At 28.3% G+C, this 27,237-nt stretch overlaps 1 protein-coding gene across 4 annotated transcripts; it reads left to right on the forward strand.

Moving 5' to 3' along the window:
- LOC107449597 (Numb-associated kinase) lies at nucleotides 1-26,994 on the forward strand. Of its 4 annotated transcripts, none has more exons than XM_016065177.3 (16): nucleotides 1-139; nucleotides 415-577; nucleotides 1,680-1,798; nucleotides 3,758-3,863; nucleotides 5,541-5,680; nucleotides 6,881-7,002; nucleotides 9,001-9,082; nucleotides 9,551-9,683; nucleotides 14,132-14,235; nucleotides 14,321-14,403; nucleotides 14,539-14,690; nucleotides 17,175-17,685; nucleotides 19,038-19,264; nucleotides 20,390-20,485; nucleotides 21,854-21,919; nucleotides 24,867-26,994. In XM_016065177.3, exons 2-16 carry the CDS (start codon nucleotides 454-456, stop codon nucleotides 26,693-26,695), a joined length of 3,894 nt encoding a protein of 1,297 aa, XP_015920663.1. In that variant the 5' UTR covers nucleotides 1-139; nucleotides 415-453; the 3' UTR covers nucleotides 26,696-26,994. The 4 variants fall into 4 exon arrangements, with proteins under 4 accessions (XP_015920663.1, XP_015920665.1, XP_015920664.1 ...); XM_016065179.3 differs by having other exon boundaries at nucleotides 17,397-17,685; XM_016065178.3 differs by lacking the exon at nucleotides 21,854-21,919.
- Nucleotides 26,995-27,237: the final 243 nt, after the last annotated feature.

Raw genomic sequence — 27,237 nt, forward strand, 5'->3', positions numbered from 1 at the left:
ACTTGCTTTCTAGTAATTTATTATCAATTTAATATTTACGTTAAAAATCTGTTATGAATTGGTTTCATTTTTACCTTGTATCTGCAATCAAGGATTTAAAAGATGAAATCATTCAATTTGCCAGCGTAATGTAATCACAGTAAGTTTATTTAACTAATTGTTTATTTTGTATCATTTTTATTTATAAAGTAGTTCTTTTTTAATTTACTTATTCTGGCTCGTTATCTCTTCTAATTCTCTTTAAACTAGCAACTATCTTATGTCATATTTTAGTTGCAATTAAATTGTTAATCTGTATTCATTACAATATTAAATTAATTTTATTATTGTATTCTCAGTGATCCTTTTTAATTCAGCAACTTTAATATTGATAATTTTTAGGCATTTTTGTATTTCTGAATTTGTTGCTTTCAGGTTTGACATCTTAAGTGACCATTAACTTTGTGAATCAACATGAAGAAGTTGTTTTCAAGATTTGATGGTCGAGACCAATCTAGTAAGGAACCAAATACCTTTATTGGTAAAATTTTTGCTGTTGGGAAATATACAGTTACCGTTGAAGATATTATTGCAGAAGGTAATGTATTACATAAGCTGTCATGAAATCCATCTTATAATTTTAATTTTTCCTCCTTTTTTACAGTTTTATTATTTTGATTAATGCTATGAATAATAATAATCTTTTTAAAAAGTGAATTTAATATTTCAGTTGTTTAATTTCTATAATTTTATAAATATTTTTTAATACCTGATGACATCTGTTAATAGTTAAAATTTCAAAATTTTCTAACCTTTTTTTTTACCTAAAAATTGGTATAATTTTACCTGAAAACTCATTCACCTCCTTATAATAGGTGTTGACTTTCATGTTTGTTGGCAGGTGCTCGAGCCCCACCAATAATTTAGGTTAAAACCTAATCAAAATATGACCTGAGTCAAAAATATGAGCTGATGCACTATAACTGCAAAATAAATTTAGATTTTATTTTACGGCTTTTTAAAGGGAATGAAACATTCATTCTAAAGTTTGATATTTCTAAGTTATGTAAATTTTTTGTTCTGAATTTTACTCTAAAAGTAATAAGCAAAATCTGTGTCCTACTGATATGCTTAACACTAAAAAGACTGAAAATTTGTATATACCAATATTGCCCAAAAGCAGTCAAAATGACTGGATTGTGAATGCGTAAAGAAATTTGTTTAAAATTAATTTTTAATATTTTTTATATTATTTACAGTTATATAACAAGTTATTAGTAAATATTAACAGTAAAAAAAATTATGTAATTGTACAAAAAGTTACAAAATTATAAGAAATTGTGTCATTATTGTTTTTCTAATTGAAATTAGAAAACAGTCAAAATGACTTCCTTAGGCAATCTAGTGTTAACCTTAAGTTATCAAGGGAAAAAATTTGCTAGTTAATTTAAAGAGTTTTTAACAGATTGAGAAGTTTTTTATAGTTTAATCATCTATATATGATATGATCAATAATATCTTTTGATACATTGCTTGAATAGGTTTCCCATATCCCATATTGACCCCATATCCTTTTCAAATTTAAATACTTTTCTGAGGAATATTTTCTGATCATAAATCAAGCTTTATTTATTGAGAAGATAATATAATCTAATGATTTATGTAAGACTTAATTTCAAAATCATTGCTTATTTTTTCAGGGGGTTTTGCCATAGTTTTCTTGGTGAAAGGCACAAACAATGTTAGATATGCTTTAAAGCGCATGTTTGTGAATAATGATCATGACTTGAATGTTTGTAAAAGAGAAATTACAATAGCTGTAAGTACCAATATTTTACAATTTAATAAATCACTTTATCCATCTAGTATTATGTAATAAATCACCTTTTTTTAGATTTTTTTTCCTCATATTTTATTGATTATCAGGTTGTTTGAGAGTATGCAAAATTAATATATTTTTATGATTTCTTGATAAACTGAAAATTACTTTTTTTTTATTACTCTTCTATATTTCTCTAAAACATAATATAATTGTAATAAGTGTAGTCAGTGTTAAGTATGTTCTTGTCATTAAAAAAAGAAATAGATTTAAAAGAATTATACACAAATGTCTAAAATCTTAAGCCAATGGATGTTTTTATTTCTGTTAAATCAAACTGATCAAATATTCTGAATGTTCAAACTTTCTGTTTTTAAAATTGTGAGCTTTTAAGATGCTTTTTAGACTTAAATACATTTTAAATATATTTAGGTCTTTAAAATATTCTCACCTAAAGCATTTGAGATTTTAAAAAAATTGTTACTTTTAGACATATTAAAGCTTAATTATAACAATTCACTAAACTAAAATATTAAGCAATGTCAGCTAATTCTTATGCCATCTTTAAAGTAGATAAATTTTTTCAATACAATCAAGCGTTGATGTTATAAGAAATGTTAAATCTATACACATTTACTATTCTAGTAGTAGAAAAAAGAAACTAAGCCCAATGCATTTCTACTATAGTCTTAATTTCAGGAATATTTTTGAGCTCTGAAAAATCTCTTATTTCTGATTATCAAATTTTTTTCTTAAACCTTAATTCCCAACACTTTTTATAAAGAATTTTATAAACCATTTCTTAAGGCCATTATAAAAATATGATTGCTATATTTGAAACAAAGTAGCCTGTATCATTCATTCCTATGGAAGTAGACTTGTATGATTTGTGTATTAATCTGAAAGATTCACCCATATACTTAGATAGAGCAATTGATAATTGGGAAGAATAATAAATATTGAAACTTACATGAGTAAATATATCAGAAAAGGTATTTCAGTGAGTTGTAAATTCAATTTATGAAACAAAAGTAATGATTAGTGTAAGAAAAATTATTGAATCTAGGTCTGGCATAAAATATTTAAAGCTATGTTAAATTTCTAGTAAAATTGACTATGAAAAAAAAGAGAACTTGTTGAAAAACTATTTTGAATTACTGCTATTTTAAATAAAATAAATTAATGATAAATACAGTAGAACTTCGTATTAAGTAAATACAAACTATTCATGTGAAACTATAGCTTTTAAAATGCTTACACGATTATTATGATTGAAATGATTCAAGTATAATAATTCTTGATATTGTGAAGTTTTTAGTTTCTCTCTTAATTCATGTCTTTTTGATTTGGTTGTTACACATTAGGCTTTGAACATGCAAACCCCCTTCATGGAAATTTTTCACTGTCACAGAAAATTTTTTAATAGCATTACTCATTATACATTGTCAGTTTTAACTGTTACAACATAATGAATTGTCCAGAGGGCTCAAAAAGTAAACAATATGAATGTGTTTTGATTGTACATAGTGTATATATGCAATGTATAGTATTCAATATAGAACTTTATGAAAAATTAAAACACTTTCTAAGAAAAGTTAGTGATTTTTGGAACAAATTTCGTCAAAATTAGGAAGTGGCGAAAGGGTTGAAACTAGTTAACAGAGTCCATAAATTGCTTGTGGAAAGTTTTTTTTAATTGAGATTTTGTGTTTAGAAAGTTTTTCATTTTATCTAAGTCTTTGAAACATTACTTGTTCTATTGCAGCTTAATAATTCAACTTATGTTAGATCTAACAAAGTTTACCAAAGTAATTATTTTAACTTGAAATAATAAATAAAGAAGTTTAAATAGCACTTATGAAGTTTTGCAAGTGGTCAACTTTATGGTTTCTGAATAATTTAATATAATACAATATACTCATACAACTTCTTATTCAGCCTTAATTTATTTACTTTCAGAGCAACTTAAAAGGACATAAAAACATAATTGGATTTTTAGACAGCAGTATTAATCCAGTTGGTAGTGGTGTTTATGAAGTACTAATGCTCATGCATTATTATCGAGGTAATAAACTTTATTATCTTCTTATTTGTAATTTAAATACCAATTTGAATGCATTTTATATATCTGTCAGTATAATAGAAATTATAAATGCTTTAAAATTTTCTTTATAATTTTTTTTATTTAAATAAATGCTAAATAAGTACTTCAGTGTCTTGTATAAGCTTTCATTCAAATTTTGTTACACATATCTCATCTTTAAGTCATTTTGAATATACGTAAAATATAATATAGTTTCAATTCTATAAACAAGAGCTTTCCCCCATGAGGAAGCACAAAATGACTGGAGACAATAGTGAGATAAACTCATTGCAATAAAAAAAAAGTATGACTTAACCAATTTGGGAAAACAGATTAGGTTGAGCAAGATAATATAAAAAGAAGGTAAGAAACAGATGTGAGAAGAGCTGTATGGAAACCCAAGGGGCTAGATTTAGAAATTAAATTAGAATAGATTTCTTACAAAAGTAATAGGATATTAGAAAACTCAATAACTAAATTGTTAAAAAATTTGAATGTATGGAATGATTCCAGGAAGTAGAGGTCTGTAGATGAATGTTGAATGATTTTAGCAGAATAAAACTCAAACCTATGTTTAGAAATCCAACTATGTAGAGCAATGGAAGATTGTTTATCAGGATCATAATCAGAATCTGGGTTGGCTAATTTAAACAAAATAAGTTTTTTTTTTCTTTTACATAAACAAAGTTTTTTTCTTTTTAATGAAAAAAATAATTTAAAATAATTGTAAATACTTTTAGTTTGATGGTAAGAGAATGAAAAAAGATGAAGTTTTCCTACAATTTTGAGTTTTATTGCTAATGAGAATCTGTATTATTTCAAATGAACAGAAATCTGCAATTTTTAAAATATCTATGTTAAACAGCGTTTGCTTTTTATTCGGAAGAAACCTATTTCTTCCAGGACAGTTAAAGAAACTGGGCAAAATGGAAGGAATGGCCAATACAGTTGTTTTAACGATAAGAATAAATTAAACAAATTAAATTTAATATAGTAATAAATAGTTAAAAGTTCATCAATTTTACTTTATTTATTTGTTAGTTTTTTGTAAAATTTTAAAATTTATATTTTATTTTCTTTTAGAGACAATTTGAGTATTCATGCTTAACATTATTTAATAATAAAAATTAACTATTTGTGATTGAGAATTCAATATATGTGTTTTTAGTATTTCTATGTTTAGTAGATGTAATTTGTTAATTTAGTGATATCAATAAAATTCGATTATTATACTTTAATAGTTCATTATATGATCATTAAATTAAGTTTTACCGTACTCTTTAAAATAAAATATTGAAAAACTAGTTATTTTTAATTTTTTAAGAGATTTCTTTAAAAAATTCCCTGAATTGTTTTTTATTTTAGTTTTTACTTATTTGAAAATGATATATTAAATAGCTTAAAATTTATACTATTATTTAAACTAGATTGCAATTATAAACTGTTTAAAACAACTCTTTAAATATTTAATATTTCTTATTGAAAGAGTTTCTTCCACTTGGATTGGAAGAAACCAGGGTTTGGATGTCCTAAGCAAATTTTGGATAGGACGTGTGGGTTTTACTGTCTTAAACTGTTCTAAACTGACTAAAACTGAATTTTTTTTTTTTCTTTTTTATTCAATAGAAGATATAAGTTTGTTTGTTTTTTAATTTATAGGTCATGTTCTTCAACTTATGAATGAAAGATTACAATCAGGATTTTCTGAAACTGAGGTGCTTCAAATATTTAGTGATGTGTGTGAAGCCGTCTCTAGACTTCATCATTGCCAAACCCCAATTATACATCGTGATCTTAAAGTAAGCTTTATGTTGCATAAATAGTTTTCTTTTTAATCATTTTTTCCTTAAGGATTTTAATTAAAGGTTATTGGTATGACTTCAATGTTATCAAATCTGATTTTAAAAAAAGAATAAAAAATTACAATTACAAAAAAATCACATGTATTACCATTTACAAAATCACTATTACAAATATTACCATGCACACTTACAAATCAATTACAAATATTACCATGCACAAAAATCATAAAATAACAGATCATTGTTGTTTTTTTATTAAAAAAAATTTTTTTTTAGTGAAATTTTGTGAAAGAGGGTTTTTGGATATGTACATGTGTAAATAGCACAGTGTTTAATAATCATTGGCCTATTTTGCTTAATATTGTTATTATTTGTAATATTAAGCTTAATATTATTTAAGACTTAATATTATTTGTGATCATTCTGTTCGATATAAAGTAATACATAGGCTGTTCTCAAAAGGTGAGAATAATAAAACAAATCTAAACTTTAAGCTCTGGCTACATTTAAGTTTAAATTTAATACACTGTAAAAATTTTAGAGGATATTTATAATTCTATCTTGAAAAAAATTCAAATTAATTATTTCAAAATATTTCTATAAATACCTTTAAAAAATAATTTTTCTAATCAAAGGGGACCAATTTGTGACATTCATAATGTTAACTGAGCCAATGTAACACCGAAAAATAATTCTTGTATCTCGATGTTTACAAATAAAGGTAAGAGTATAACGTTAAAATGAAATAGTTACTTGGTGATATCTTAACAAATAGGAGTAATTGATAAGTTAGATTTTACTGCACAAAAGATTTTTAGCAAAACCAATTTAGTGTTTTATGCAAGTTCAAAAAAGTTACATATAAAGCTGCACAATTATTTTAACAGAAAGTAGATTAAATTAAGTAATTTAGGCTTATTAATTCATGCTTAAAATAACTATTGAAGTATGTTTGCTACTATTTAATGTTCTAGTTCTAATCTTAACTTAAGTCATTATAGATTGATGAGTATTTTAAACTGGAATAGTTAAACTAGGAATATGTTATGGATGAGTTAAAACTAGGAATATGTTACAAGTAACCTAATTTATAAGTAACATTAGCATTATTTGTATTTTTTATTTTAATGCAAACTTTTAAAATATTTTATTCATTTCTCAGCTTTTATACTTAAAAGATATGAAAAACATTTTCAGGTTGAAAATATACTTCTGAATGATAGTGGAAACTTTGTACTTTGTGATTTTGGCAGTGCAACTGCAAAAGTTATTAGTCCTCAAACTTATGGAGTTAGTCAAGCTGAAGAAGAAATAAAAAAGTATGCATTAGTAATCTTCTAATTCTTCTTATTAATAGTACTTATTTCATATTTGTCTTTGAAATATAATAAACTTATTAATTTAATGAATTACTGCAATTTGTTGCAGATGCTTCAATAACAATATCGTAAATACATAATGAGACTGTTAAATAAGTTTTAAAATATAAGTTTGTTACCTGGTAATCTGTGCATAAGAAATTTAAATATTTCAGAAATAGTATGCATTGTTAATATTTTTCATGTCAACCTGTTTGTTTTATAGCTTACTAGGCATATGCAGCAGTTACTCTGCATTCATAAATGTGCTATTTGCTGTTCTTATGGCTTAAAATCACCACTTTTGGTTTCTACATGACTTATTATAACAGACAAAGTGCAATTTAGACGAATATATAATCATGCACGAACTTGCTAATTTGTAGCTTCCCATGGTTTAACATTTTCATCCCTTGATATTCCAGGTTGAACTTGAATGGATAGGTTGAACCAGGATCCCTTGATATTCCAGGAATATTTTTATTCCTAACCTGTATACTTCAAAACATTATGTACTACAATGATTATATTAGAATTTTCTACTGCCATTAAATTTAAAATATTATTTTTTAAATGAAATTAATAATAAACTTGGGATAATTAGTAATCTTAAAATGTTAAAAATTAGAAAATTTTAGAAATTTCAAAAAAAAATTTTTTTTAAGAGAACTAAGAATATTAAGAGCTAAGAATAATAAAAACTAAGTAATATTTAAATATTAATACGATAAACAACAACATATATTTTTACATGTGATACGTTTTCACCTTCTACTTTTTTTTTCTCGATTCAGTTGAGCTATTTGTTATTACTATTATTTACAGCAATGAATAGGCTTGGATAAGTTTAGCAATCATAAAATTTTTCTCTTTTTTTGCCAGATAACAAAACATAAGTCAGTTTAACCTTAAAAGAAATGAAGATTTTACACTGTTCCATTCATCACATCCATGGTTTTGTTTAAGTTGCTTACATGTGCAGTTTTCCTACCAAGAATTTTTTTTTCTTTCAAATTTTAGCTAATTTAAATCTTATGCATTTTCTGAGTTCCAGTTACTGTAATTTATTTTTATTCATATATGCAATTGGCTTTTGTTCAAACTAAACAAACTATAAATTTCAATTTGATGATGATATAATAATAATCAATTTGATGATGATATATACAGGGTATCCGCGCACCTGGAAAGTCATGAATTTCGGTATTGAACAAAATTTGTCATAAAATGTCATGATTTTAACTATTGTTTTTAAAAAAATCATGGATTTGGGTTGCCGAAAAATTTTATTTTTAAAATGGAATCCCCCCCCCCTCCTAATTTCATGGCATTCCGAATATCTGAATTAGTAACAAAATCCCCACTCAGAGTCATATTTTATTAAAATATAAAAAGTTTTTATCATGTTCTTTAAAAATTATGGTGTTCTTTCAAAAAATGAAAGACAAAACATCCTTTCTAGAGCGAAGTATCTTCTAAACTTCTGTGTTTTCAGAATTATTATTAATTATTTATTTTATTAATTTAAAATTCTATCTGAAGCAAGCTAGTCATTGGCAAATTTTTTTTTATTTCGAAATGAGAACTAAAAAATCAGGAGTATTTCTTTCCTCTCTGATGAACAAGAAAAGTATCTTTAGAATATAATTCTGCAGGAAAAAAAATTATTTGCTTAGTTATTATTTTTTTCAGCTATTTTATTGCTTCAACTCTTTCTTTACTCTGTTTTTTAAATTTAAAATCAATAAATATGAAGATGCAGAGTATAACAGTTTTGCTTATACCTATCATTTTAATTAATGTTATTATAATGCTTTTTAATTTTATTATTCTGTTTTTGTCGGAGAAAATAGTAACTTCGTTAAGTCATGAAAACTTCTTGGAATGTCATGAACTTGAAAATCTAAAATGTAGCAGATTCCCTGTATATAATAATTTAATGTGAATAATATTTTTTAGGTACACAACACTGTCTTATAGAGCCCCTGAGATGGTAGATTTGTATTGTGGAAAATCTATAACTACAAAAGTGGATATATGGGTAATTTTCTAAAAACTATAATTTCTTTATTATGTTAAATGATTTATTTGAATGCTTTAAAAGCATTTTCTTGTGGAAATGACTGGCAAGAATCAGATTTGAATACAGATAGAAGTATTTGTACTCACTTAAAAAAAAAAGTATGAATGCGAAGTCATAAATCATGACTTAAAACTGTAACTAAACACTTGATGCTTTTCAAGGCTTTCTGTGAGTATTTAATAACAAATAAAATAAATAATAGGACTATTTTAATAACTATTTTAAATAAACTATTTGAATGAAACTAAAGCTATATTATTTTGAATTTTTTATTTGTGTTTGAGTACTATAATTAACTTTCAAATCACTAATACTTCCCCAACACAAAATATTATTATTGAGTGAATGCGATAAAAGCTTCAACTGTTGATCTTAAAATATAAAATGCTTAAAATTCTTAGCAAATTTTTCACTTTTTTCCCCTAGGCTTTAGGATGTTTGTTGTATAAACTTTGTTTTTTTACATTACCATTTGGAGAAAGTGCTTTAGCAATACAAAATGGAAATTTTAGCATTCCAGATAATTCTCGTTATTCTAAACAAGTTCATTCCTTAATAAGTAAGTATTTTTTTACCTATATAAGTTTATGAAGAGCGATAGAGGGTGATTTTCAAAAATTTTGTCACAATCCATTTTTTAACTTTCAGTTTAATCAAAAAATTACAAATGATTTTCAGTAATTCTTTATAGGGTATGAGCTTTGTTATAATATAAAGTATTGTAAAAAAGCTAATGTTTGTGAGATTTTCGTTTTAATGTGCTCAAATTAAGTGGTTTTTGTACTCTATGTACCAATAAATCTCAGGAGTGTTACCATTTTAATTTAATTATTAAAATGTTAATATATTATTTATTATAAATCATCAATCATATATTACTTTTCAAAGTTAGTATATTATTTAAAGCTATTGTTTCATCATATTTATATAATGATTTTCTTTATTTTTTTCAGAAACAAGACTCATGAGTGTTACATTTTTACAAAAGTAGAGCTGAATTTTTCAGTTAAAAATTACAACTTCATATTAGTATAGAAAAAAAATATTATTAAATGTAATGTTATTTATTACCATATCACACAATAAGTTAGAAAACATTGAAATTTTATTTTTATGTTCTAAAATTTGAATTTTGTTCACAGTAACACTCATGAGACTTGGTAACACTCTTGAGACAAGGTAACACTCATGAGTGTTCACAAAAAATATGGTAAATAAGAGGAAAAAAATTTGAAAATTATACATTAAATATACAAAATAAGTGTTATAATTGTATTTTTATTTATTCTATATGTAATTTTTAAGGAAATTCAAAAAAATGGCGTGATTCAAAAAGTAAAATGTCCACGAGCATTAACAACGTCTGGTGTATTGAGTTTTTGTATTATTTTTTCCTTCGGGTAATACACTTCATCGACTTGTGAGGGCCACTTCCAATATTTTCCAGCTCTAACCATGACGCTTACGAGATACTCTTCATTTTCGATATCTTTTATTTCTCCTCGAAATAAGTCCCCATCATAGTCCACCTCAACCCAATCCCCAACTGATACAGTCAAACTAGTAGATGGTTTATCGTGACCCTTAGATGGAATTGATGTTATCAGGTCATCATCTATATCAGAGGAAGTGGAACTATCGGAATCATTTTCACTTGATGTGTATATGCGGTGACGGGTGAATTTCCTTATTTTCTGTTCCGTCATGTTTCTCACCGTCCAGCCAAGCTGGCACTTGCACAACTTACCTGTACCCCATTCATTTTTATCACAGAAACAAGAAAGAGGACGATGAAGAATACGACCTCTCACATTGACGGAAATTTGGTGGATTTTTTGAGTTCCAACCACTGTTTTCAGGTCCTGAGGAATCAATTTAGAAATATTCCTTATTTCTTCTTCAGTCACGAAAAAGAGCTTCACCTCTGAGGTATCTTTTAAAGTTTCAAATAAAGTCGTGGCATCCGGAATATCTTTACCGTATGCCACTTCATCATTAGCTTTTCTTTTCAGGGCGGCACCAACACCATCGGCCGCTCCTTTCCCATGAGCAGACTCGAAGAAAGACCAGGTACCAGCAACAAATTGAAGATCGAACAGTCGAGTAGAAAACAAGAAAAAGTTCTTTTTCTGGCGGTACTGAGTGGAGGGTCCATCAGAGAATAAGTGAATAGTGTCCACTTGAGGGAACTGCTCTTTGAGAAGTTTAAATATGGGATCTAAATGAGCCCATATTGCTGCTGGGCTGTGGTCAGGTGAATCCGATATAGTTGCAAATGAAACAACTTTTTTGTGTACATAGAAAACTCCTGTGTGTAAAGTTGCTTGATTGCGGGATGAACCAAAATGGTAGGACTGGATTTCCTTGGCCAATTTGCAAGAATAATTTTCAGAAAAGTCAATGAGAATAGCTGCTTCATTGTCTGCTAAATTTTCTTTGCACGTTTTGAATTCTCGATTCTGGTTCTTTATGTTAAACAAATGGCTCTTAAAATCCTTCATATCCCTCTGGAAACCTTCTTTAAGTCTTTTGATAGTTTCAATCATAGTTATTTTCTTTGATTTTTTAATTTCTTTCACAATTTTTTTTCCTGCAGCATCTGTTTTTTCAACTTTTTTTTTAACATCACTCCATTTCTCATATGAAATTTCTTCTTCTGCATTAATCATGGCATCTAAAAGAGGTATGCTTTTGTTCTTGCAAGAGGCACAATTATTATACATGCACTTAACAGAGTTCTTATTGCATGTTATAAATTCACACAATGTGTGGGGGGCTGTCGTCACTCAAAAGACCAAGTTGTTTGAGCTTCTTTGCTTTCATCTCAATATTTGTGTGAGTTTTACACAGACAAGTATCTCGTCCTACATCAGTAGGCTTCTTAACATGAAATGGTCTATACCTTGTAAAAGTGGTGTATGAAACCTTCTTATACCCTTCACGTAAGAATTTCTTGTACAGTGTTTTCATAGGAGCATTTAAAAATCGCTTTTGTCTTTTCGCCTTATTCTTGGTTACTGTTTCTTTCACCCCTGCTGTATTTTGACTTACATCATCTCTTACAAAAAATGATTCTATGTCTTTCTGGAATTTTTTCTCTTTCTCTAGTCGTTTCTTCACCATTCTTTTTCTGCCAGCCAGACCAACTGATCTGCTAGTCATTGCTTGAAGTCTGTAACGCTTAACAACAGTCTGTGATAGCATTATTTGGCTTAAAATATTTTTCTCTTTTGGGCCTGTTGATAACTTTGTTTAAAAGATGAAGCAAGAGTGTTATTAAAAAGAAGTCGACGGATCAACCTGCTCTTTTCTCTTCCTTTTGTTTTATGAACTTCATGAAACATCTTTGTGGCCTTTGATTTTGGTGTTAGTTGATCATCAGGAGTACTCATAACACTATTAGTTTCATTTAACTTCATTCTCTGTAATCGTTTTTTATACTTTGCAGAATTTCTTTTTTCTTGTTGGAGCCGATTGTTTAGTTGTTTAATTTCCTCTTTCAATTTATTATTTTGTCGAACACACTTGGAACGATTCTTGAGCACAACTTTTCTTCCACGAATTTTGTTCCCTGAACATTCTTTAAGATCCATTGGTGAAATGGGAGAAAGATTCATATTTTCTGTCATTACCTTCTGTCTCCTCTTTCTATCGGACAGTCTCCACTTTCGTCTCTGTGTGCGCTTCTCTCGTGGTGTCAAGTCTTCAACTTTTTTCCTTTTTGCATTTCTTACTTTGTGCTTCTCCTTGTAAGCTGCTTCTCTATCACGATCAAGTTTTCTTTTTTCTCGATAGCGACGCTGTTTTTCAGCAGCTGAAGGCTTTGCCTAAAAATAACAGTAATTTTAGGGATTTGTGCAAAATTTAAAGCATAATGCAGAAATAATGAAATAACATTCAGAATTGGAAATAAAAACAGCATGGAATCCAAATGAAAAAAAAATCAAGATGCAACAGTTAAAATATCTTTGAAATCATTCTTCTAAAAACATTTGATAATTAAACTTAAAATGTACTTTTTATTGATAAATTAAATAAACAAAGTACAATAAATATATATTTCAGAAAAAAAAAAGCTTTACTTTTTGTTCTGAAGTTTCTAAATCAAACAGCAGTTTGTTAATAACTTTCTGAAACTCATGAGTGATCCTCCTCATGAGTGTTACTTTTATAGAGTAACACTCATGAGTGTTACTTTTATAGAGTAACACTCTTGAGAAGTAACACTCATGAGATTTCAAATACAAGTTTTGTTCTGAAAGAAATAGCTTGCACATGTAAAAGTAGGTTTAGTGCAGTAAACTAGTATACTAAACATGCATTATTACTTAATTGAATTATTTTTCTGTTTAACTTAAAATACATATTAATCCTAGTAACACTCATGAGACAAAATAAAAATACTCACCATAGTGAAGATGAATCTTTTGAATGTAGAATCACAGATGAAATTCTAAGAACAGGGAGTAAATAAAGAACAAACAGGGCTTATTCTAGAACTGTTGCCAATCTTTAAAACAAATTTTTTATAAATATATTTGAGTAACACTCTTGAGGTAACACTCTTGAAGCACAGTGGGGGACACATAATAAACTGAAGTTTTAATGCATAAATTCAAAATAAAAAAATATTTTTATTTTTATTTTGTAAATTTAAATTATTGCAGAATATCTTGTAACTAATATTTTATTGCTGTCTGACTTCTTGAATTAAAAAAAATCCAAATGGAATCTGACATTTCGGACCAGGGACATGAAAAATTTCCTGTCTCTATAACAAAATAGCATAATAAATAATTAAAAACATAATAAAATCATCAAATGTTATATATGTTTGTAAACTAGAATAAAAACTCTATTAATTTATTGAAATAAGATTATTCTAAAACTAGAATTTGTTATGATACTGATTATTTTAGTGCAGGGACATCAATGTGACAAATTTTTTGAAATTCACCCTAGAAAGTATGTGAAATATGCATATTTAATACCTTTTTTTTATTCTAGGATTTATGTTAGAAGTTGAACCTGATAACAGGCCAGATATTTATCAAGTTTCTTACATCGCATTTAAAATTGCTGGCAAAGAATGTCCGGTTCCAAATTTAAAAGTGATTTTTTTTATATAAATTATTGAGTTTATGGTTCAATTGTAAAAATGATTCTTGTAATTAAAATAAACTTTTATTTTATTAGAATTCATCCATTCCTGAAATTGATAAACTGCCATTACCACAGACTGAGACTGAAGCTAAAAAGGCAATAGCTAAACAGCAAAGGTAAATCTTGCATTTTATTATGTTTGCTTGTGCAGAATTTTGATTAATCCTTCTAATAATACTTTAGCAGTTTTTCCAAATAAATTTATCGATAAATTAAACAATATATTATAAATCTTTATTTTTATGATTTAGACCAGCTTCTACTCCGGTGGTTGAGGGTACATCAGTGGCACCTCGCCAAAGACCAAAAGGCTCTCAAGCTCCTCCTGGTGTTGGAAGTTTAACATTACTTCCTCAAGCAACCCCTAATACTTCTAAAAGAGTTACTCCTACTACTCCCCATGGTAAATTGACATTTTTTATGTAAATTCTGGAAAGAATCTGCAAAACAGAAAAGATAAATAAATAAAACATTTAAAAAAAATAATAAAACAGAAAATAACTGAGGATTATTAAAATATTGCTGCATAAAACCTAAGCTGACCCAATATCATTAAATAACACAGAATAGGTAAATCAGTGAGAAAAACTAGCCACAAAAATCAGGGAGTTTAACTAAAATACCTAAGTAATCACATAAGTAAATGAATTTGAGTGTTAGATACCTTAAAATCCAATGTTTTCTTCCAAAAAAAAATTTTTTTTGAAAGATATTTTATTTATGAGCCGGATTCTGGCTCAGTTTTTATAAAAAAATATATATTATTTAAAAAAATTTTGTTTGTTTTTTCCTTGTATTTTTATGCAGAAAAAATTCTTTTTAAACTTATTTTGCCCCATTTATGTTAAAATTGTTTTTATTTAATAAATATGTGCAATCCAATTTGATAAAATAAAAGCTACATTTTATGAAGTGTAGAGTTTATTAAATTAAAGAATTTAATTTTGTTTGAATAATTTTACTTTTGCACTTTTTTAAATGGAAGAATTTTTAAAAAAAATCAATTTGAAAATTTTATACTTTCAATTTTCTTTTTATTATCAAATTTGTGTAGGAAAAAAAAATATTTTTCTCCTACAAAAACCATGTTTTAGTTTTGCTAACAAATTTTTAGTGTTCTCCTTTTTTTAATATAAAAGTCCATTTTTTTAGTGTTTTAATTCAAAACATATAATTAAATAATAAAGATTTCCAAAATAAGTTTGTATAAATTGATTGTTTTATGGTGTATTGATTTCATAAATTTATGAAGTTCCAAATTTTTTTTTCTGTTGGTGATTTAAAAAATTTTTAAAAACTTTATTGAAGTTAAAGTTTTGGCCAGATATTTCCAACTTAAATACTCATACATAAAATTGTACTGAATTGAACACTTCAAATATGAATTTCTTTGCAAAATTATATAAGCAAAGTTTAATTTAAAATTTGATACTGGAAGTTTTCTTGGAAAAATATATTTCTTGCATTTTCATATTTTTTAATAAAAATTCGTTTTGATAAAAATTCGTTCAATAAAAATTTTCTTAAAGGTTTATATAAAAAATAGTTCTATGAAATGATTAGTTGTTTTTTTAAAATGTAACTTTCAAATTAAATTGATCTATTAATTTTCTACTCTTTTTTTTTTCTTCTCTCTATTGGACAAAACAGAATTGCTTATTAAAATTATGTATTCAAATTTATTACTTTTTTTCAAATGATAATTATTTTTAACTCATGTTTTAGTGGATGTTTTTAGTGATTCTGTAGCAGTTAACAACTTAAGTAAATTTTGATATTATGTGAAGGCTTCTTCTTTTTCTCATATGTGGCATGATTTGTTTTTCCTTTACCTTTTATCATTAAAATATTTAAAATGACTTTTGACATCTTTACTTTCATCTGATCTTTTAAATGATATGCTCACTCAGTTTTTGTTAGTTAACAGCCTAAGTAAATTTTGAAATTATGTGAAGGCTTCTTTTTTTTTCTTATATTTGGCATGATTTGTTTTTCCTTTACCTTCTCTTATCATTAAAATGAGTTTTGACATCTTTACTTTCATCTGATCTTTTAAATGATTTGCTCACTCAGTTTTTGTTTTTTGCTCTGATTTGTGTTATGTAATTGTTTTAAATTATATGGTCATGCATCTCAATTTTGCTCATCATAATTGTTCTAATTTCTACTGTTGTAACCCAAACTAGCTTGCACATTTCCCCCACTCTATTTATTGATAAACATTTAATTAATTAATTATAAATATCCATTTTTAACTGTTTTTTTCTGTTATTTTTAGCTTATAAAAACACACTATCTTATAATGATTACTGCTTTTCATAGTCTTATATCTTATCAAAATAGCAACATACAAGCACTTAATTGGTTTCACATTTAGCTTATGCTATTTAAGTTCCTAAAAATATAAAAATAAAACATTTTAAAAATTGTCGAATTTCTCAAATTTTCTAATGTTGAAAAAGAAAACGTAATTTAAAAAAAATGATAATTAAATCTATTAAGGGAGCATTTATTTGAAATAAAGTCTACTAAAACACATTTTAAAACTGTGCATGAAAATAATTTTCATTAATTTAAAAAAAATCAATCTATTTATGTAGATTGTCTTGTATCTCACATTGCTCTCAGTTCCTTCATTTGAAACTTTAATTATTTTAGATTAGAAGAAATCATTAGTTAGAAATATTTACTAATAATGTTTTATAATTGGCAGATTTTAAAACTGCATGTATATTTATTGACTAATAGTTTTTTCTCATTCTTCCTTCCCTTTCCTTTGTGCTGTTTTGATGACTGAATGTTTGCTACTAAATTAATTTAATATTTCAATCTCTTTTTCTGTCCTTTACTCTGCCTGGGATCTGATTTTTTAACACCCTTTTTTCAGATTTGGCTAACTCTCCAGCATTGCTTCTTCCCCCTACTGCTTCTAAGTCTAACATATCTACTCCGGTTACTCCTATTGGTTCGGCATCCCAAACCTTTCTCTCTCTGAATCAATGTCTTACTCCAACAACCCCTCAAACCACTTTATCTGCTCCATCTCTCATCAGCCCCTTTACCCAAACAAATTATCTCCTCCCCTCACCATCTTCTATCTCTACTACAGCATCAGCAGTATCCTCTCCTGAGAGTGCTACTTCCTCACATCTAGTCACTCATCGAAAGTCCTCTGCTACAGATGTTACACCAGTAGAAGTAGCTGTTATAGCACCAACTCCTTCCCAACCTCCAATCCAAGTTTTGACATCAGAAGAGCCCAAGAATTTTCTGACAGCCACCTCGATGACTGACATTGCTCCCCACAGCTTGGTGTCTGTTACCCCGCCTTCATCCCCAACGCCCAGTCAACATAGTCATCATAGGAGAAATGCAAGTGATACCTCAGCCTTTGACAAGTAATTATATAGCACAGTTTTTCAAGACATTTATTTGCTACTTAGCTTTTAAATGAAATTGTGTACTTGTTATTTTCTTTTATTTATTCAGTCATTTATTTTTTGCTATTTCTTGAATTCCTAAATAATTACAAATTTTCCATCTTATGCAGAACATTACATGAACAAGAAAATTTTTTCACCTAAAGTGAAGGTTAGATGTCTTGAAACTTTGCAGTATTCCGTGTGCTATTGTATTAGCATTAGATCTTTAGAGCTCCAAATTTTATTTATCAAACATTAATGTCTATTTCAACTAGTAGGTGTAGTGCGGCTTTGGGGAGAACTCCTCCAGACTGAAAGTCTGGGGCTGTCTGCTGCTATGGTAACAAGCGAGAGCACAATATAATGGGGGTGAAATGGAAGAAAGAATGTGTCGATTGGCTTACTCACGACGACCAACGCTAAGATTAAGACAAAACTATTCATCTCCCACCCTTATTTGAAGTGACCTTTCCTCGTAACCATAGTACCAGCCACGACGCGAGACGGGTGTCTGGAGAAGTTCTCCTGAAAGCCTCACTATATATATCATTGTCTGTTATGAAATAGTTACTTTGGCTGTTACTCAAAAGAGTACCAGGGAATTATCTTGATGTATATACTCAGACTTTACACTAATTACACTTTATATATCATCTTGATATTAGGTTAGCCATATTTGACAATATAGTTTCAACAATTTATTCAAAAAACGCATAGTTTTATTAAAAAACAAGCAATCTGAAAGTTTTAACATTTTTTTTCTTCTCTCTTATCCTTTTTAAGCTATTGAGCATTATGCATTATGGGAATTCAAATGAAAACTCTTCAATAACAACTTTCTCATCGAATAACAAAAAATAACGCTGGTTTTCTGCTGGAAAAAACAACTGATGAAAAGGTGTGTTTATGTGTCATGAATGGTCATTCAGTTAAAAGGAATAAAGCATTGCTTTTTTTAGTAGTTCATGTTGAATTTTTAATCACACCTTTTTGTATAACTCAATTAAATGATGTATGAAACCTGGTCTTTTATGTGTATGAGCAATTTGTTTTGACACTAACAAGTAAAAGATTTACTTCTTTCTCATCTGAACAAAAATAATGATTTGATTTTTATGCAATTGTATATTTTCATACATTCCATTTAAAATTTCAATTATTAGAGATAGTGAAGTAATATCATAGAAGTTTTATTCCATGTTTTTAAACTCTAAAATATTGCATGTCTTAGATCAAGTTAAAAATTTTAAATATATACCCATGAATATTGCTCTTAATAACTACAATCCTTATATTGTACATGACATATTTTTTCCCTCTTTTTATAGGAATGTTGCAAAAGAAATAACTCAATTTTTAACACCTTATGAAACATCTCAAAACCATGCTGTACTTCCTAATAATGAAGTCCCAACTTCAGCTGCAGCTCATCAAAAGAATCTTAGTGACCTATCACAATGGAATCCATTCATTAATAATGCTCCTGGTGGCAATTTAGCAGAAGATCAGGCTTTTGGTCAAGAGTTTGATAAAATTCGTAGGGGATCTCAAAGTAGTAAGTGTAGAAAATGTATATAATCGTTGCTTCGGTAATTCAAACCCAAAACTACAATTACTTGCAAATAAATGGTCTACCATAATATACATTTATCCAGTTTTACTATATTTGCCTTAACATTCATATATTGTATCTTTTCTTATAATAAGAAATATTTAGTTAGTGTAGAGGACAAATTTACTCAGTTGAGTTACTTAAACCTGCAGTAAAAATTTAACTCCTTAATCATAGATAACTTAACTTTATTTAGCGTGAAATGTGTACCAGATTTTAGTCATGTTACTAAATGCTAAAATATGCAGAGATAGGCAAATTTTTATAGTTTAAATTAAAATACTTATAAATTTTTGGCCGTGTTACTGAAAAAAGTACTAGTAAGAAAATAGTACTAATAGAAAATAGTACTAGTAAAGTACTAGTAGTTTCAAAAAATAGCTCACTGTGAAAATAGTTAGAAAAAATGGAAATCTTTTAACCCACTGGCGGTTTAGAAAATGGGCAAAATTGGGAAAATGTTTCTCCCCTATACACTATTCCCCTTCCTATTAACATGGAAAAACTCGATTTTGCTATGCGTAGAAAACTGTTAAAATACGACTTTTTATGTGCAGAACCGTCAGTGGATTAAAAATTGATGTTTAAGTCCAAAAGTTTATTCCCTCCCCTTTGATAAAATTAACCCAATATCTGTAGTTTATTTAATTGGAGATTGTCAAGATTCTTTGGAAAATATTCTAATTAGAGCCAGAACAATAAAAAGTGGGCAGTTTTTCTTACATTTCTAAAGCTTGTGGGGAAGACCCTTCATTTGTAATCAACATTTTTACCTCACTATATTGTAGCCCTTAGTGAGAGAGTCAAAGTAATCCTTTAGGTAAAAAAGTTGGAGATCTCGTTTTTCATTAAATAAATTAACTTATTATCTTTCAGTTTATTGGTTTGGTTTTATTTACTGTAATTAATTATCTTTCAAATGGCTATTGTTACACTCAGGAAAGGATGAAACTGTCTTATGAAATATGATCTGTTTTTGTTTTAAATCGGAGAGCCTGATTTAATGAAAATTGAGATCTTTCTTTGAATGAGAACTTAAACTAGTATTTTATTCTTTCTTTTTTTCAGGTATTTCCAATGTTAAAAGTCGAGAGAGTCTAGTCATGAGTGCTACAGATTTAACTGATTCTGATCCATTTGGTGCTGCCCCTTTCAATTTAAGTGGTAACTATTCATAATTTTTTATAAACATTATAAATATATTTTTGTTTTTCTTTCTTAGGAATATTAAAAATGCATACCTGCCAACTTTTAATCCTTTCGAGGAAGGTTTTCCCCAGTGGTAGTAAATTCGAATTTAAATTACAATTCTGGGCCGAAACATATGCTGTTTTTGGATAAAGCTTACGTGGACAATCACGACAGTATTTTATATCAATACATATGCTTAAATGTTTTAAAAATAGTGGTGGTCAAAAAGGTTTTAAATTAAGTTTTTAAATGGTAGGAATTTATAGAAAGCATACATTTTACTACCACTTTAAATATCGAAATAAAACTTTACGCCAAATGCGTAAAAGTTGGCAGGTATGAAAATTCATTGTATAGCCATTTATTTATTAATAAAAATGCCAATTTGTTTAAGTTTTTGCAAGTTGCATCTTGAGCCTTTTTTGTTCCTGCTTCACCGGCTTTCTCATTTAGTTTCCGGGGAGGATATTCTTTTGTCAGGAAGAGTCTTTCAATTTTGGTCTTTAAAATAGCCTTGTCATTTTCAAGAGAGACTGTTCATCTATGCATAGGTCTGCTTCTTGGGCCAAGTACCCATAAGTTTTTCTATATTTTTTTTTAATATATATCTATATATAATACTATCTTCTGTCATACATATTACATGACCCACTCGACTCACACATCTTCATCTGTTGTTTGGAGAAACTCCTCCCAAATGCAACACTTGTAATGTTTTACTTAGAGTTCATCACATTTTAACCATTTGTCCTTGTTTTAACTAACATCGTCTTACCTTTTTTTAATAGCACTATTTTATGTAGGAAAGATTTATTAGGTGAAATTCATCATCCTAACATTTTCGCATTTCTGCGAGCTATTGGTATTTTACATTGTGTGTAACTATTTTATCTTATTTTATTCACTCTTATTTCTTACCTGTGTACCGTTCTACTTTTTCTGTGTATTTTATAGAGTTACGATTTTTATCAATTTTTATTAACTTTTAAAAATATGTGTCTTGTGATAAACAATTTTATTAGTTACATTTATTTTATGTCAAAATTGTTGTGAACAATTTACCATTAGATCTGACTCAACAAACTGTTTGGTGCAGCATAAAACTTCTACATTCAATCAATCATATTACATGACCAGCCCACTTTATTCTTTAAATTTTATAAAAATTTATTACATTTAGTTCTTTAAAAATGTGATAGGGCTCTAATCTTCTATTCTCAATTTCCTAAATATTTTTTACGAATTCTAGTTTTTTTTCATTGTATAAAATAAGGATTCTAATTTTACCACACACTAAATTATAATTTAAAACTGTATTTCTTTTTAATTTATATCTTGCAGGTCCTCTAAAATCGAATAAAGGAACATGCCCAACCCGACCCAATCAACTGCCCCTCGCATCCTCCGGTAAGAATGCTAAAAACGACTCTTCTGCCACACGGTATTCATAAGGCATCTCTCTTACTGTGTTGCTGACACTGCACCTTCCCTAGGTGTGTCCACTTCATGGAATTAACTCTACTCATTTTAACCTCATTTCCTCTTTCTATCCAAACTTCAAATGTTGCATTATTTTTTTCCTTCAATTAACACTCACCCTAACCCTAACTAATTGCAAACAAAGGCCAAAAAGAAGTCGTGATTGTGAATATTGTGTAGGCAATGTTATATCTTTCTCTTTAGAGTTGTTTTACTTCTATGTTTTATACAGCATGTATTGATTTATGAAGTTGTTTCTCTTAGATTTTGTATACTCTTCTTGTTATTATTTATATCTGTAGCACTTACTAGTTTATTTTTAATTTATTTCTATTACTATTAGTTAATGGTTTGCCATAACATTTTAGATCTAAGTATACTGTTTTTATGTATTACTGTTGATTTTTATTTTGTTTAACAAATTAGGTGTTGAATAGGGTGTAAAATACAGAAGTTTCCAGAAGGAAATTATTCTGAAGTAAAGAAGTGTAATATCAAAAGAATAACTGTGAAACATTTTATTCTAAGATCACTTTATTTTGTTCAATTCAATACATTTCCATATCTGTCATTTCTGCTTAACTTGATAATTAATTGTAGGTCTGAAAGCAATGTAAGATTAAGCCACAATTTTAAAATGTTCAATAGAGTGTTTATGGTTAATGCAACATTATGAGTGTGTTGTGTTCTTGTGGAAATTCCAGAAACTTGTGAAAGTACCTATTTGTAAACTGTACTAATATACAGTTTGATAGAAAAGTGTCACCTTTGAAAAAGTGTGACTTATCACAATGTTATTGTTACAATTGATCTATTCATCATATAAGTTGAGTCTTTAATGCTCTAAAATGTACAAAAATTAAACATTTTCATGTACTAAAAAAAATATTAGCTCTCAAATTGTTGTGGTATATCACCACAAAAGCATCTAAAATGTCTTATTTAATGCAAGAACATCAGTTTATGTTTGAACACAAGAAAATGATCCTAAATATGTCAAATATATAATCAGTTATTTAAAAATTTTCACTTTTTATCTCACTTTAAGAGTTTTTTTATATAATGCTAGATGTCTGTGGCAAACGTCAAACATTAAAATTTAACACTCCAAGTAATTTGTCATAAAACATAGCAGTCAAAATTGATTGTACTCAAAAATGCATGTTCCTTGTTAAGTGCTATTTATTTAATTATATAGCACTTCAGTAGGACTAAACTGCATAACAATATGTATAAGTCTACAGCATGAAAAACAGTCAAATATCTTCAGAAACATGTTTTGAATCAAGGATCGAAAGACACGCATGTAAAATATTTTCAAGACATGCATTTAATGAATACAAACTAAATTTTTCAATATGTGCCTCTCTTGAGGTCAAAAAACCTCTATTTGTTGTTGCATCTTTTAGAAACTTTTTTGTTATTATTATTAGCTATTTATTTCATGTGTTCTTGAGATATTTGAATGTTTACGTACTTTTGGAACACCCTGTATATTTATAAAAAATTCTGGATTTAGGGTTCATACATTTAGTTATTAATAATGTTTTATAAGCTTAAAAAGGAAGGCTCTTTTAATGCAATGTAGATTTTAAAAGTAATGAATTTTGTCTCTATATTTTTATGTAATGTGGCGTTTTTGAATACTTTTAAATCTTGTGGCGTTTTTGAATAATTTTAAATAAAGGATAAATAGAAGTCTTACTTTTAACTAGTAACATTTTATTATTTAAACAATTTAAGAAATAACATTAATATAAGGATATACAATTAATTCAACTTATTTATACATTAATTCTTACGTGCTTTTTTAGAATAGATGGAGAGAGACTTACCAAGTTTAGTCATGGTTCGGCCTTTTGTCACTTAGGCTGATTGCTTTTGATTGCATTTCGTGATAGTTTTTCAACCCTTTCCTTCGGCTGCTTTTATATCGTATTTTTTGGGTGATAAAAAGTTACAAATCTGAGGAAAGGTCAAGTTCAAAAGTCATTGTTGTTTTCGAGTTTGTCCCATGATGGGTCAATCACATGATGGGGGTGACATTGTAAGATTTAAACCTAATCGTTTATTTGAATTACTTTATCCGTATTTAACTTACTATTTGCAGATGGAGATTTCCCACAGTAGTTTTATTTGATCGAAGACTCTGAAATGTTCTAGAAATCTAATCTTAGCCCTTTCTCTTGATTTTAATTTTGAGTGACGATAAGCGTCACAGTAATATTTTTTTTTCCTACTTTGAAATAAAATGAATTGAAATACTTCCTTAATTGTTAAAATTTCAATATTTTTATCAAATAAATTATGTTTAAAATTCTTAACTCTTTGGCAACTGCGTACAAACTTTGAAAACTCAGTTAAAATATTTATTTTGAGTGAATTTCTATTTACTCTGAGCTTTTCAATTTTATTGATAATTATTTTTAAAACATTACTATTTTTTAGAATCTAAATTTTTTTTATCCAAATTACTATAGTTTGCTTTCTGGTAATTTTCAAAATTAATATTTTGATCACACTAGATTGAACATTCTACTCTTATTTTGTATAAACTAATTTAGAAAACATTTCTTGAGTTTTAAAGAAAAAGGAAATAATTTTAATTTGAATAATTATTTTTTTAAAACAACATTTTTCAAAATTTTTATTGTATAGTTAATGAAAATATGTTAATATGTTCTTTTTCTGAATTATTTTTAAATAAATAAAATTGAAAATCAATGTAATAAGGTAAAAAATTTTATTTGTAATTTTTTTAATTATTCTAGAAATGACAGGTATGGTAATATTTTTAATTCTTTGTGGTTACAAATTGACGAAGAAATTTGTTGCCCGGTGTTTTTTAAATAAACTGAAAACTTGCTCCTTTCAGGTATGCCAAATCGTGATATAACAAGTTACGCTCCACTTTATTCTGAAGAATCTGAAATGGCATTACAAGTGAGGCACAGACATAGTAGTGAGAATTCCAGTGCCTCTCATGAAGGCAGTCAGAGTGTTCACAGCGGTCGTTCTGGAATGGATATCTTTTCTTCATCCTTTACACGAACTCCAGCTGAAGATCGCTCTAAATATGAAAAGCTTCTAAATGATGACTTTGAAATGAAATCTCCTCTTGAGAACAGTAATGTAAATAGCTCCTGTGAAAAAGTTCCTGGCCCAGAAATGTGCAGTGGTAATAGTTCTCTGGAATTTCCTCCAGTGCAGGAAGATAGCGATTCCATAGGCTCAGCTAGTGACTTAAGAGAACGAGTAGATTCTAGTGGTGAAGATGAAGGTTCCTCTTCTGTATTATCTGATGAGAAACCATCGGACAATGTCAGGAATAGTCTTCCTCCTGATCTACCGGTGGAATTTTCCGTTGAAAGATCTAAGAAGTCCCCAGTTATTAAAGAAAGTATACCAGGTGTTTTTACCGACCATACTGAAAGTGGACGGCCTTTGTTGGATGATGAATCATCGGAAGATGATAATCAAAATGAATGTCTCTTAAATGAAAACAGAAAAAGTAGTAACACATCTTCCCTAGTTGTTTCTCCTACGACTATAGTCACTCCACCAGAATCACCTGTAGAAGTAACACGAAGCCTTGATGTATTTGGTGCAGCCCCTTTCAAACGACTAGCTGGATATTCTAACCCTGCTAAAACTCCTCTTCTGTCTGAAGACAAAGAGATAGATGTTTTCGCCCAAGCTCCTTTTAAAATACCATTCAAGGGACAAAAAGAAAGCTTTAAAAATTCATTAAAAAAGAAGAAAGACAAACCAGAAAGCTCTAGCATTCCTCGTAGCTCTGATAGCTTTGGAAGTGCTCAAGCTATATTTTTACCAGATATTGTACCAAGTGTGGATACTTCCACTAGAAAAAGTTTACCTAGTATTAAATACACAGTAAGTGATAGAGGCTCTCCAGTAATGACTTCCATCTCCCCTACTTTGTCTACTGATTTATTTGGTTCTGCCCCATTTTCAGAACTTTCTCAAGATTTTAAAACTACCCCAAAATTACCCACGCCTATGACATGCCAGCCTGTAGCTGCACCTGGTCAAGTCAGTAATATAGTCATAACTTACCAAAAACAAGTAGCTGCTACGACTCAACCCCAAAGTTCCCCAGCTCCTATACCTCCTCCTTCCTCCAATAGCAGTATTATCCGTCGCAAATCAAATCAAGATTTATTTGGAGCTGTTCCTTTTAGTGCTGTTGCTCCAGCTTTAGCTTCACACAAAAAACCTCCTCCTATTATTGCTCCTAAACCTAAACTTTCTGCTAGAGTTGCTAGCCTTCCCTCTGAACCCCTTCCGAGTTCATCTTCTAGTAAAAGCATCATTGACAATGGTAATTTGAGATCCTACAGCACTGAATCCTGTGAAGAATCCAAATTTACATCGTCTGTGGACAAGACAAAATACAAAGAGTTGATTGATGATGATAATGATAGTGCATTCACATTTAATCATGATGAAAACGTGAATGTAGTATCTTCCAAACACTACACCCAGCTGAAGCCTATTAAAAAGTCAAAACATACCAAAAAGAAGGAAGCTAAGGAACGATTGAGCAGCACCAATGCCTTTGCAAACATGAGTTTTGAAGATGTAGTGAGTGATGATGATTCACAATACACGCAGTCTTTCATCCGTGAGAGCAGCAACATAAAGAGAACGTCGCATTCCTTCAGAATAGCTAAAATTAACTAATTATTTGTAAAGGAACATTGCCTTTTGTAGAGTATGTAATTAATCAAAACAAATATCAATTTTGATTTATAGAAAATTATATGAATGAATTTATATATTACTAATTCCTGTAATCGTGTTTTTCCATTGTTGTTGCAATTAAATAGGCCTTTGAATATTGTAGACATGTATAGGCCTAGTTGTCACAACTATGTGCATTTCTGTATATAATATATATAAAGATATATATATATATCATATGGGACTGTAGACAGCAAAGTCAAAAGACCCAAGTAAATAAAGAAATATTCTTGCATTAATTGTGTGGATCAATTAGTGTTTCCAAATTATTTTGAAAGCAGCAACAAAATAAGCTATTTTATAAGTGTTCTTTTCAGTTACCTTTATTTTTGTTAAATAATTATTTCTTTCATTGAGATCGCAAGTTGTCCGTGGGACCCAGGAACAATTTTAACTTGCAGTATTCTTAAAAATACTGTGTATTTAACATACAAAATCGTGTATTTTTATTTTTCATTATATTCTTGGGCGCTTTAAATGAG

Source organism: Parasteatoda tepidariorum, chromosome 6 (assembly GCF_043381705.1).
Source record: "Parasteatoda tepidariorum isolate YZ-2023 chromosome 6, CAS_Ptep_4.0, whole genome shotgun sequence".
In the NCBI taxonomy this organism is placed as follows: domain Eukaryota; kingdom Metazoa; phylum Arthropoda; class Arachnida; order Araneae; family Theridiidae; genus Parasteatoda; species Parasteatoda tepidariorum.